The sequence below is a fragment of the Arvicanthis niloticus genome, chromosome 9 (genome assembly GCF_011762505.2).
Source record: "Arvicanthis niloticus isolate mArvNil1 chromosome 9, mArvNil1.pat.X, whole genome shotgun sequence".
Lineage (NCBI taxonomy): Eukaryota > Metazoa > Chordata > Mammalia > Rodentia > Muridae > Arvicanthis > Arvicanthis niloticus.
Window position 1 is genome coordinate 53,510,795 of NC_047666.1, and position 14,214 is coordinate 53,525,008.

A 14,214-nucleotide genomic window follows, 5' to 3' on the forward strand; every position below is an offset into this window, starting at 1 on the left:
AAGAAGAAGAAGAAGAAGAAGAAGAAGAAGGCAGCACAGGTTTAAAAACCAAGTCAGGTGAAACTTCTGAAAGTTACATATATAATTATCACAGTGAAAAAGCCAATGGAAAGCGTAAATATCATACTGGACACAGTAGGGAAAACTAACATCCGAATTACCAAGAATAATAGCAGTGTTCATCCTGGGTTGGTTAGATTTAGATTTTGAATGCTCATTAAATTCTCAGAGCTGGTAGTATTATTGAGAGTTTTTAAAAGGTATGCTTGCACTAATCAATATCAGAGTGAATTCAGAAAAGTCCTCACCAATCTCACTAATAAACTTTAGTGAGAAGTGTTTGTTTTTACTTTCATCAGAATAATTTGTTTTTATGTGGTCTTGTTTAATTGGTGTTCTGATTTTTACATATGCAGTCAATATTAGTAAATAAATAGAAACAAGAACATGGACAACACAAAAGAGAAGTTCAAAAACACAAAGGATAAAACAAGAAATAACATAATATTTGTCTAATTGGGATCCCCAAACTGATAAACAAGAGAAACCCAGATTCAGAAAACACAACCAAGAAAATAAGAAAAGGAAATATGTGTCTACACACACTACAGTAAGACTACAGAGTGCTAGGGAGAAAGAATGTATACAAGCATCCAGTGAGACAGAAAGATCACCACCAAAATCAGTTGACAAAAGATGTATTGCCGCAACAAGAATGGATGCAAAAAAACACAACAGGAGTCAAAGTGCTAAAGAGCGTGCCTAGCATCATTCAAGAACAGAAGTTGAATGAAATGTTTACAGGTTTTTAAAAATCAGTGAAAAAATGCATTTCAACATAAAGTCAGAGAGAAGACACTCATAACACCTGTGACAGACACCAAATAAGCATCCAAGAACATATGAATAATGCCTAATGTCCCATTTTAGACAAGATGTCCCATTACAAACATGGAAAAGAGAAGCCAGGGAACTATATGCTGAGATCACACTTATATTTTACATATAATAGATTCTCAACCAAAGCTGACAGTTGGACATTGTGTCATATGCCTATAGTCACAGGTATGAGGGAGGCTGGGGAAGACAACAAAACATGAGGAAGTCTGAAGTCACCAAGCAGTGGTGAGACATTCAGATTTTACAACACTTTAGAGGACTATAAACTCATATGGCCATTTTTGAAAATAATTTTGCAATATCTTTTAAAGTATGTCATTTATATACCATATAATATAAAAATTCTGGCAAGGATAACCCTTGCATATGTGTAAATTAAATGTGTGCAATGAGCTGAGCATGATGCTACATGCCTGTATATCTAGCACTCAGATGGTTGAGGCAAGAGGATTGTTGCAAGTTTGAGGCCAGCCTAGGCTACATAGCAAGAACTTATCTCAAAAAAGCAAGCAAAGCTTTACTGTAATGCTTATGTAAACTCACTCATAGTAACAAACACCAGTAATTCAAACAGCTGTCACCATGTGAGTAGATTAATAAACGATAGCAAACTCAGAGAATGATCAGAAGGAGATAGACTCACATGTGAGATTTTAATGAAGTATTGTTGTAGGCCCTGGCTGTGTCTAGTGATAAAGAGACAACTCTAGCCCATGAAAGTCACAATTTTAAGTAAGGAGTAAGAACAGGAAAAAAAGAAACACTTAGACATTCATGCTGAGCATTTAGACACTTAGGTAGGTAACTTCTGTGATCTGTTAGAAAGTCACAAGTATGACTAGAAACAAGATAAGGAATAAGGACTCGAGGAGTTCCAGAAGTGGGCCACATGCATAGACAGGAAGACAACATCAGATGAAGGATAAGGCTGATTGAGAGGGGAAGATGTTACCAAAATTTGTAACAAAGGGTGTAGACATATGAATACCGATTGAGTATGCTCAATTCTATAATCCAAAATCCACAAGACCCCGACAAATTTTAGTGCCAATATATTGTCATGTGAAAAATTCCATGGGTGACCTCATTGAACAAATTGTAGTCAGAAAGATGGGTTCAATAAAAATACTGTATAAAGGTATTTTTCAGCTACTCATGGGGGCACACATCTAAAATCCCAGCACTCAGAAGGTCAAAGCTGGAGAAACCCAAAGTCAAGGGCAGCCAGGGCTATATAATGAGACTTCTGTATAAAATCCAAAGTCTCGGTAGCTTAGCAATAGCTTGTGTAGCTTGTGTGAAGCCTTGGGTGGGTAGCTTATGCATATACAATATCACAGTGAAGCCTGTCTTGGCTATCACAGCACCTGAGACACTAAGGAAAGAGAATATTATCAGTTTAAAGCCAGCCAGGCTATATCATGAGACCCTTTCTCAAGAAAAGGGGGGGGGGGGGGAGTATAGATGAGTGATAGAGTTTCTCCTAGCATGCACAGGCTTGGAGTCCCAGTACTGGAGATAGAGGTGAAGAAGAAGATAGATTTCATGTTTATAGGCTTAGATCTATGTTTCCCCAAGACCAAAATACCTTGCTTTGTATTTGCAACTACTTTAGAAAATTATTTTTAATCTGAAATCTAAAGTATTTATGTCTACAAGTATTTCAGATAATGGAATATTAAGCCTGTATTTAAAGAAAGAGCTAGCCACTTGAAGGAAAGAAAGAGGTGGAGTAACTTCAAGAAAAAAAAATTAAGATGACTTCATGAATTCTGGCTTGAGAAATAGAGTATCAAACTGTCTCAGCTCAATTGGAAAAAAAACACACACACACACACACACAAGAAAAGGAGCTTATAAGGAGGGCCAAGGACACTGGATTGAAGGACTTTTGAACTTTCCAGTAAGGCTATCAAAGAAGTAGTAGAACATGTCTATTTGTTTAGTATTCAAGGCGTCATTCTAAAGTCAGGGAGACAGCTCATTGGTAATGTGCATATAGCTCTAGGGAGGAGGAGTCTAAAGAAAGTTAAGATGTTTGACAAAGCAAAGCCAATATTAATTCAGTGGGGTCTTACTTTGGTTTTTAATTAAATTTTATTTTTATTTATTTATATTATTGTCTGTGTATGATATTTAAGTATGAGCATGCACATGTGCCACGGTGCTCATGTAAAGGTCAGAGGGCAGCCTAGAAGACTCCATTTGCTTCTTCCAACATGGGCTCTAGGGATCAAACTTGAGTTGTTAGGTTTACATGGCTTTTTACCTGCGAAGACATCTTGCTGATCTAGTTCCGAGTTTTTTATACCTAACAGGACCAGATGAATTTGAGAGAAGTGAATTTCATGAAGATGAACATAATAAGAAATAAACGAGAACTCTGGACATACACAACAAACATACACACACACAGTGGAGCTAGAAGGTACCTCCAATTAAATTTCCTGCAGTTCTATCCAACATATGTAGTAAATTCATATGAGCACTCTGTTAGTCCCAGAAGGATGTATTTGCATTTTGAGGTAGCAGATTTTCTGGGATTTCCCAATTGCTTTGCGGATTATTTCCTGCTATCTCTTTCTGCTTGCAAGCTACAATGGTGGAGTATTCTTTCAGCTACATAAATAAATAAAACAAATCCTTCAGGAAATTGCAACATGGAGAATTCCAAAAAGTTATTCACATGTGGATTTTTATTGGCCCCAATCATGCTTTAGAAGGAAATGACTATAACTTTGCCAAACTGCTTAGCACAATTGTGAAGGCTGGGGCACACTGCTGGAATGATTTGTTGAGAGGCTGGACTGATTACATGGTATTTTATTTGCATTACATTAAATCCAGAGCACTTCTTAGAGCATGCTGAAAACCAAATGAAGAGCTAAGGTACACCATATAACATCACTGGGATGTGTTCAGTGTCTAAGAGGTAAAAAAGAACCCCAGAGGATATTCTTGTACTTTGGTTTACAGAAAGGACCAATGGACCACAGAGAGTCACTTGTGCAAGACCCGTATCATAGAACTGTGTCACAAACCCACCTTGTGTTTTGTGTGTGTGTGCAGAGGTTCATATATGTGAACATGTATATTTATATAGTGCAGGTGCATGTGTGTGCATGTATGTGAAAGATAGACAACATTGGTGTCATCCTCATGAATATTGTCAACCATATTCAGGACAAGGGTCTCCCACTGGCCTGGATCTCACCGACTAGATTAAACTGGCTGATCAATGAGCCTCAGGGTTCCTCTGGTCTTTGCCTTTCAGTCCTGAGATGACAAGCACAAACCACAGAATGCCAGCATCTTTCCAAGGTTCCTGGGGATTGAACTCAGGCTTGCAAGACAAACACTTTACAGACTGAGCAATCTTTCCAGCCCAAATCTACTTTTGCTGATGTGCAAGTCAGTGAGTGCCTTAATCAACAAGTTGCTGCTTCCACGTATCACATAGACTTAAAAATTGTTTATTTTCCATATTCTTTTGCAGGGTTTTTTTCGAAGAACCATCCGATTGAAGCTTATTTATGATAGGTGTGATCTTAACTGTCGGATCCACAAAAAAAGTAGAAATAAATGTCAGTACTGTCGGTTTCAGAAGTGCCTTGCTGTGGGGATGTCTCACAATGGTAAGTGGACACTGAGAGCCATGTGTACGTCTTGTAACACTCCTGGCCAATGCCAGATCCAGGTCAGTAGGCACTAGGACAACTAATGGAAATGGGTGATCATCCTGATGAGAGCTTCTTCATGTAGGCCAGCACCATTCAGCTTTTAGACAGAATCCTTCATTTGACTGGATACCTGCAATGACTGGAGAAAGGACTTAAAACTTAGGGAAAGGATCTTTGAAAAACTGATATCTTGTTGTAAATATAATGATTATCGTGATACGTATGTTGCTTTGAACTCTTTTTTAAAAAAAACGATGTAAAAGCAGAATTATAATCACATGTGTCACATGAGTGTCTCTGATGCTCAGAGTGTAAGAACCAAATAGCAATATCAGAATTCTACTTCGTGTATTATTGTTGTTGTTCACCATGCCTTTGCATTCTGTACTATCCTTGACTTCAGAGAACACACAGACTTGTAGAAAAAAAGACAGAAATATTTGGAATTCTCATAAAACTGCTGTGCTACATCAATGTAAGAGAATAAAACTTTATATTTTTTAAACCTACATTTAAATTCAAACTTCCAGAGTGTAGCCTGTGAAGAAGCATTTATACAGTGCATATGAGAACCTGGGGTTCCATCCCCAGCATTAGAAAAAAAAATGACATTTTTGGCTTCAGAAAAATAGTAGAGAAAATCCATGTGTTCATAAGCTGTAGCAGTCACTCACATTAATCATAGAAGATCTATGCCTGTGAAAACAAATTCCTCATTACCATTTGGTTCTGATTGGTTGACTGTCCCACAAAACTAATTTTAGCTGTAACTTCATAGTGTTTGTCAAGTCTTAGTCAATACTTTAAAAAAAATTCTTATGGATTCAAGAACTAATATATACTAAAGTTATCAGATTAAGTCCAAAGTTTTATTTCATTTGATATCCAATTTTCCCTCCCTCCCTCCTTTCCTCCCTCCCTTCCTTCTTCCTTCCTTTCTCCTCTTTTCTTTCTCTCATGCAGGAGATCAGAACCAGGGTTTTGTGTATACTAAGCATACACTTTACCACTGAGCTACACCCAGCTCCGATCTTTATTTTCTTTTGCTTTCATCTCTCGAAAAACTGATCTGGTAAGAAGATAATCTTTGAACTCTTAGTGTTCATCTATGTAGACTCTAATGTATCTGTAAAGATTAAATTTTTATCCCATCATGGAGATGTTGGTTTCTCATAGTGGAAACCATCAAGATGCTTGTCAATGATCAATTGGTTGATTCTCTGCCCTTTGAAATCAGTAAAAGGTGTAGCTGTCTTTATGGGCCAGTTCCTTTAAAGCCAAGAGTGTGTTATGAATAGAGCTATCAACAGCACTGGACAGAAAGGGAATTTGGTCCAACTTTCCTCAACATTTGACCACATCTGCTTTGTAGCCATGTACAACTGCAGTCATTGATTGCAAAATAATTGGCTGGTTTAATTCCATCAATTTCCTTTTTATTTCAAACCTCATAAAACACAAGAACAAGTTTTTCAAGCCAAGAGCTTTATTTTAGTTGATGCAATCAAGTTGCAGCAAACTTATTTCATCTTTATGAAGAAATCATTGACTTTGAGGTCATTATCATCAAGATAGTCTAGGAAAACATGCCAATACTGCTTTTAATGCTATTTGGGTTTTGCCTATTCAAAAAAATTGTCATTTCTCATATTCATATGAAATATAGTTCCTAGCACTTACAGGCACTGCAACACTTATGTAAAACATATTTTCTGTGGCTTACAAACAAGCACACCTTACAAGAAATGTATCTCCCATTGCTTAGCACTTGTAGGTAACTAGTATTTAAAATATAAGCTGAGAGTATAGCCCAGTGCAGAGCTTAGCATGCACAACACCCCAAAGTCCATTCCCAGTTCCCTTCCTCCCAAAAGTCTAGCCTATGTATTATGGATAGTATAATTTTCTCCACCCAGAAAAGTCAGAGAAAACTACCATGCCCTTGATAATAAAGATATCATTTGACTTCAACAGTTAACTAGCACTCAGGAAGCAAGGCAGGCAGATCTCTCTAAGAGTCCAAAGTCAGCTGGTCTACATAGCAAGTTCTAGGCCAGCCATGATAACGGAGTGAGATTCTGTCTCAAAAACAAGCAAACAAAAACTCAGTTCATTTATTCTACCTAGAGGGGGCCAATCTGAAAAATATGTTCAGTTTTTTCTTGCAAAGGCAAGAACCAATGGGCATTAAATGTTTTAGTGTCAGAGACTTAAGCAACTCAACCATTAAAGGACTTACAGGTGACTAACAAACCTCAGAGGTTTTCAGATAAGTGTGTTAGCTGCACAATAAAGGAAACATCCAAATAGTCTGTACACACGACAGAAATCTACAGTGGGCTTTAATCAAGTACTGAAGGGGAAACATTTCTGAATACAAAATATTCTAAGTGGCTATAGTCATACTAGCCAATGTGAGCTAACAGCATGAGTAACAGTATCCACACAAAATGCCTTTTTAAGGTACCAAAGGAGACACCCTGTGCATTCTACATGAACATCGGTACGGAGCTGTATACAAGACTGAACACTCCACAACCACCCTGTCCTAATATGTGTCACTTTATTTTTAATTTTTTATATTATCTGTTTTATTTGGAACAAAGGTCTCACTATTTAGCCCAGATTGACCTAGATCCCACAATCTTCCTGTCTAACTCTCCCACATGCATGCGCCACTCCACCTAGGTTCTGTTACTTCTTTTCTGTTCTTTGCCTCTGTTTAGCCCACTTGATGTGTTTAGATTCTCTACCAACAATGCCCTTGCAGTTTTGAAGGGAGATCCCACAGTGACCTTCAAAGAAAACAAAAGCCCTGGAGAATAATGCCAAAATTCATCAAAGCCTGTGATCATTAAGTCCTTTCACAGTTGACAATTATCTCATTATTTATAATGAAAAATATAACTCACTGAATTTTTTACTTTTCAACCAGCTAGTTCATACATTTTACTAGACAATATTAGAGTCTTCCAAACATGGGCATCTGGTATGTCAATTGCCTGAATTTGAAAGTTTCTACCTATGTTTTAGTGCCATAAAAATATAATTAGTATGCCTGAATCAAGTCTGTGTGTGTTATCAGCTGCTCATCAGTTTAAGGCTAGAGTAAAGGCCTAAAGCAGTCTCCCTAAAAAAGTCACATGGTCCATTTCAACTTTCTGTGTTTAAAGGTAGAGCCAGGTATGGTGGTGGTACACTCATGTAACGCCAGACTCAAGAAGCTGAGGCAGGAGGATTGCCATAAGTTTAAACCCAGCCTATGCTACAGTGTGAAACCCTGTTTCAAAAAAAAAAAAAAAGAGCAAAAACCAACCAGGCCAAAGAAGACTTTAGTTTAGCTTGCAGCTTTAGAGGTTCTAATCTATGGTCATCAGGCCCTGTTGCCTTCAGTGAAAGAACTCATCCTTCAGGAAGTACAACAGAGAAAGAGAAGAGCTGAGGCATCACAGTCCAAAGACATACCCTCCAGCATCTTCCCATCTCAGTTACACATGAACACTTGGGTCTTTCGGAGACACCGTAGACCCAAAAGGCAGCACATAGCTGAAGGTTTTCAGGTGGAACTTGCAGCTCAGTTGTGCCACAGACTAGACGCTGTAGAAGGACATACCTTTAGAATCCCCCTTGCTGGGAACTAGGTTGTTTCTCAAAAACTCATCACCAGCATGAACTAGGAAAAAAAAAAAAAAAAAAACGCTACAGGTTTTCCTGTAAATAACCTGGACAAACATGTATTCCAATTATTTTGATCATGTAATAATCTATCATTGCTTCTAGTCCCACAGATTGCTTAGGCATCTTTTGCATCATTGAGCACAGTCAATGTACTACCTTGTCTAAACCACCTTTAGAAGGAAGCGCAAAATGGAAGTGCTAACATGTATAAAAGCCTAGCTCCTAGGGAACCCAGAGAAACCTGTGACTTATGGAATGACTACTGTCTGGGAAGGGAGTTTGTTGCTTCTTCAGCCAAATGGGTGCTTGCATATATTTCTTTACCTTTTAAAACCATAACTTCTGTTGGAAAGATCTGCTGTCACATCCCCAGTATTTGCCATATTTAAATATATATATTGTTTTTAGTTTAAAAATTAGTCATAAAGCATTTTGAAGTATGAATATTTCATACTCAGAGTTACATTTTACATATAAACTAAATAACTAGGTTAATCTAAAGTAATCTAAATTAGAAAAGAATCAGCTTGTGCTACTAATGAGTCATTCAGTCATGTTTTCCCTATAACACTGAAATTTGATAATTATGTTTTTCATATGTTTCAAAGTCAGTGAAAGCTTTGTTGATTAGAATGTCCTATGATACAAATAATGTGGGGTTTTTCCTTTTATTGGAGATAAAAAGCTGACAACTTTAAAAATAGTTTCTCGGTGGTTTCATAAAAATCTGAAGGGAAAAAAATGGTTTCACAATTTTTTGTGGCACTCAGCATTGCCTGAGGTAGTTGTCTCAATGCCTGGCAAATAACCCTAGTATGTCCTAGTATGTAGCATAAATGCCTAAATGATGGATTTAAGCTTTATTACTTTAAAAAAAAATCTCTGCTGTAGTTTAGATCTGAAATGAACCCAAAGGCCCTGTGTTGAAGGCTGACTTGCTAGTGCCTGGTTCTGCTGGGAGATGGTGGGGCCTACATATCATTGGGGTGTGGCCTTGAAGGAGATGTGAGGCCGTGTCCCCATTCTGCCTCTGCTTGCTTTCTAGCCACCAAGAAGTGAACAGGCCTTTTCTGACACACATGCCTACCCTAAGTACTGTATCACTGCATCCAAAAAAACCAAGAGCAATCAACCATTATCATCTCTGTGGCATGAAGAAAAATATGGCCACAGTCATAATACACAAAGCACTCCTATTGTCTCTGTGGTCATCATGATCTTTCTCTAGGGGCCCTGCTTCTTCTCCCATTCTTGTCCCCTTTCCACGTAGACTTCAAGAAAACTGTGTTTTGCTGTTCCTGGAAATGGTCTCTGTGCTTACAAACATTGCCATCTCTAAATCTTGTTCCTCTGTTCCCTATCAGAATCCTAACTGACATGCAAAGCCCTGTTCACATGTCTTTCCTGAAGACTTTTCTGGTTCCTTGTGTTTGCTCTTCTAAGTAGTCTGTACCTTCCCAGTATACCACATTCTGCTGAAACAGACAGTCACATGGGGCAGGGGTGGGAAGGAAGGAAGAAAGAGTTATATTCTTTACTGGCAATGGTCATAGAACTAGCAGTTATATCTTGTGTGATTCACATGCAACAAACATGTACAGATGAAAAACTTAACCAGGTGACACATCTTTGCTGTTAAAAGCCTCCTATGATTGCAAACTCATCCCTTAAAATATAAGAGAGAGAAAACAATTTGTTCCACCTAAATGGTGTAAGGGTGGTACAAAATTTGTGGAAGTAGCCAGCCAAGGACTGTTCCGCTTGAGACTCACTCCACAAGAAGGAGCCTATACCTGCCTGACATTGCCTGGATCGCCCGGATCCAGAGACCAGGATAAAACCAAGAATGACTGACAAATAAATAAATAAATAAATAATCAAAAAATAAAGAGAAAAAATGTTTTTGTAGGATCCAACATTATTCTTCTATTTTGCTTGATTTATTATCTTGAAATCCATTTTAATATACCATTGTAATTAAGTAGCATCTCCCTTTAATGCACCTACAATTTGGTAGATATTTTGAAAATATGTCAGTTTACAATGTTTTAGCATGATACTCAGATCCAGAAAACAAGATACTTAATTATTCCACATACCTAAAGTTTATTGTACAATAATGCCAGTACTAAATATGAAGTGATAAATCTGTCATGTGCTAATATTATATTAATGTTTGGTAATTATATCATGTATATGATAACATACCTTTTAAGAAATTAGTGAGTTTCTCTTATACCTTCTTCCTGAAGGAGAACCTGAAGGATTCTCATGATTCTCATGATTTGTTTTAAAACTGAGATACATTTCTCTAGATGATGTGTTTTGGTGCTGGAGATTAAACCTGCTAAGCACATACTCTACCACTGGGCTAAAACAACCTGTCTGTCCTCTGTATGTAACCACCCCAAATGTAAAAGTTGAAGTTGCTGTCTAAAACAAGTGTCATGACTGGCAAAATTTGCCTTTTTATTTTGTAAAGCCTCAAATAGGACAAACATTGCTTCAAAAAAAAAAAAAAAAAAAAAAAAGCAAAGTGTATTCCCAAGTACTGTAGTTCAGCATGGTTATATCTTTGTAGTGTTTTAGAGCTAAATCTTGAGACATTTTCTCCTAGTTCCTCTTCTCCAGATAAAGTAATTGGGGACCATAGATATTACACAGTTTTCTATAACCTACAGAGAAGAAATCAGAAAGTTTACTTCCTGATGACAGCTATGCGTTAATTCTACTGCCTTCCAAGAGGCCAGACAGTCTCTCTCAGTGACTCAGAGTAACACAGAGAATATTTTCCTTTTGTCATTGGAAATTAATCATCACTGGTGGAAGATAAGAATATACATATATTCTTATGTATACACACACACACACACATATATATATATATGTATTCTTATACATGTATATATTTTTCTGGTTCTCAATATGCCCATTTTTATTTCTAAGCTTTAACTTCACCCTTCTAGGAAACAACTGCCCAACTTCCCTGACCTCCTTCAATTCTCTGCTCAAAGTGTGGGAACTGGGCTGGTAATTTAGTTCCCTGATAAAACACTTGCCTAGCATGTGCCAAGTCCTCAGATCCATTATTAGAACAGCTTTAAACTAAATTTAAAATAATTACTTAACTAAAAACTTCAATTTCTAACAGTTTAAGAACGTTAGGAGACCAATAGATAAACTAGATATTGGAGTTTGTTCTTTATCTGCCAGGGAAAGCAATAGCCTTCAGTCTGATCTATTAGCCATAGAAAGCACATCCTCGGCACTGCTTCATCCCCAATAGTAAACGCTGTGTTTAGAAAACATGGCCTTGCTAAACCCTCCTTGTGCCTTTACTCAATACTCAGCTAATGTGGGTGTAGCTAGGATTACCTGGACTCCAAATGAACTAATACAGCCAGAATTTTCTCTTTTAAAAAAATTCAGATATGGGAGCATAAAACTATAATCTCAGCACCTGGGAGATAGAGGCAGGAGGATAAGTTGTTCAAGTTCATCCTCAGCTACATAGCAAGTTCAAGACTAGCCTGAGATACACAAATCTCTGTTTTGTACAAAGAAACAAATAAAATGTTTCTCCAGTTCGGATGTGTTATACACAGATTTAGTTCCACCAAGCAGGACCTTGTCTCCTTTGCTAAGCCCTTAATGTGTAGAAATGCTAAATCTCCCTGTGGAACAACTTTTGCCTAACTTGTAGCAGAATTGCTTATCAATACAGATGCTTTTTTCATGAGATTTAGCCATTTCGAGAACTTCTACCTATGGAAATATGAACTTGTTCAGATTCTAGCTGAAGAACACTACCTTTAGGCATCCTAATTAAAGTGATCTTGTTAAGGGCTTTAGCTATTTTTGTTACGTGAAGGAAAGAAGGACTGCCAATGTGATAGGAAACTGTCTTTAACTAATTAACTTGACTGTTGTGGTTGCCCATTAGGAAAGATAAAATGCATTTTAGGATTGTTAATGTCCATGTATGTTTATAGTTCCTTGTCTATAAAATTTTAATCATAGCCAGTCATAGCAGCACATGCCTTTAGCTCTAGCACTCAGGAGGCAGAGGCAGACAGATCTCTATGAGTTTGAGGCCAGCCCAAACTCATACTGAGCCATATGCCCAGCCCACAATTTTTTTATCTTTTAATATGTCATAATTCTTACCTTCTCTCATGTAAACTTTCCAATGAACATATTGACTTGTCTCCTAGTTCAGAGTGAGTTCCAGGACAGCCAAGGCTACAGAGAAAAACCCTGTCTTGAAAAACCAAAGAGGGGGTGAATTTTAATCAGAGGAAGGGCTGGAGATATGGCTCAATGATTAAGAAGGTCTTGCAGAAGACCCAGGTTTGATTCCTAGCACTCACATGGTGGTCTGTAATTTCAGTTCCTAGGGATCCTGTGCCCTTTATTATAGGGACTTTATACACATGGAACAAAAATATACGTGCAAACAAAATATTTGCACATATTAATAAACAAATAAATGTTTTCTTTTAAATTTAAGCAGAGGGCCAATAAGATAGTTCAGCAGGTAAAGAAGCTGGCCACAAGTCTGACAACCTAAGACTCATAGTAGAAGAAGATAGCCAACTCCCACAAATTTTCCTCTGACCTCCCATACATGCAACATTTTTTTTTAAATAACCAGAGTTTAGGACAGTATCTAGCATGAAAGTCCATTTACTAATTATTCATCAAGTAAAGAACCGTGTAGAGTGGTCTGTGAAACAGTTAATGATTCTAGCAACTTCTGTCTCACTATATGACAGCTCTGATTTTTTCCAAATTGTATTTCAGAAATTCTGTGTGTGTTTTGTTTTTGCTTTTTATTTCATTTTATTATTTGTTGGTGAGCAATCCCAAGGCTTCATTACACATGTCAGGAGAGCACTCTACCACTAATCCGTATGCTCAGACCACAATTTCTTCATCTTCTAATATAATTCTTATCTTCTCTCATGTAAACTTCCCAATGTATATATTGACTCATCTTCTGTCTAATTTTAAACTTGATACATTGGAATTTAATTTTTCATACATTTATTGTATAGTCTATGAATTTTGTTGTACCCGGGGCAAAGATAAAACCTGGTATTCATATATTTTCTATTCTAGCAGAATATATAATGTAAATGCATTAGAAATGCAGAAATAGTATCACACTAACTAATGTATGCGTACAAGAAACCCTAGTATTTAGAAAGCTTTTTTAAACCCTAAGTTATATATCTAAAACTTGGGATATGTATCTCCCATTTGAATATAGGGATGGATTATTAGAATGCTGGAAAACATGTAATTTTAGAATATTCCCAAGTGGTTCTCACATGCTCTGCCCTCTTTTCCCCAAAGGACAACAAAACAAAGAAGTTTTGTGTGAAGGATGTGGTGGTTACCAATGGCTTTGCAGTGAACTATAAAAGGATCTTTTGCACAGTTGTTAAATTGTTGTTACTTTGTACATATTAATTGGCATAACTGACATTTTCTTGTATGCATGTCATATTCACTCCCATTACCTTTCCTTGTCCCTTTCCTCTGCCAAACTATCCAGTCCCCACTTCTACTTTTATGTTGTTGTCTTCATCATCCTTCTTCTTTCTCTTCTCCTTTTTCCTCTTCCCCTTCTCCCTTCCCTTCCTCTCCTTCTTTTATTTTGCAATCTAATGAGTTTACTTAGGATAACATACAGAAGCATGTATGAGAGTTATTTACAGGAGCTTCGGCAACTTACCTGTGACTACACCACTGAAGAAAATGCCTCTGCCTCCTCCAGCAACCCTTAAGTATCCATAGATCCCCCAGGGACAGATGAGGCCTTGCTGAGCAGGTCTCCGTTTCATGATGAGCATATATTTTATTCATTGTATTTCAAAATGTTCTACAAGTACTTACTATGTGCCCAACAATATGCTAAGTGCTAAGTGCAATGAGCAAGACTCCTGTCTTC

General features: G+C 37.3%; 1 protein-coding gene across 7 annotated transcripts in view; it reads left to right on the plus strand.

Annotated features, from left to right (window-relative positions):
- Pparg (peroxisome proliferator activated receptor gamma) overlaps positions 1–14,214 on the plus strand; it is a 129,410-nt gene that overhangs the window by 85,231 nt on the left and 29,965 nt on the right. For all 7 annotated transcript variants that reach the window (XM_034512398.2, XM_076940302.1, XM_034512397.2 and 4 more), the window contains one exon: positions 4,397–4,535. In XM_034512398.2, the coding sequence (XP_034368289.1) occupies positions 4,397–4,535 (139 nt within the window). The remainder of the gene's footprint in view (positions 1–4,396; positions 4,536–14,214) is intronic.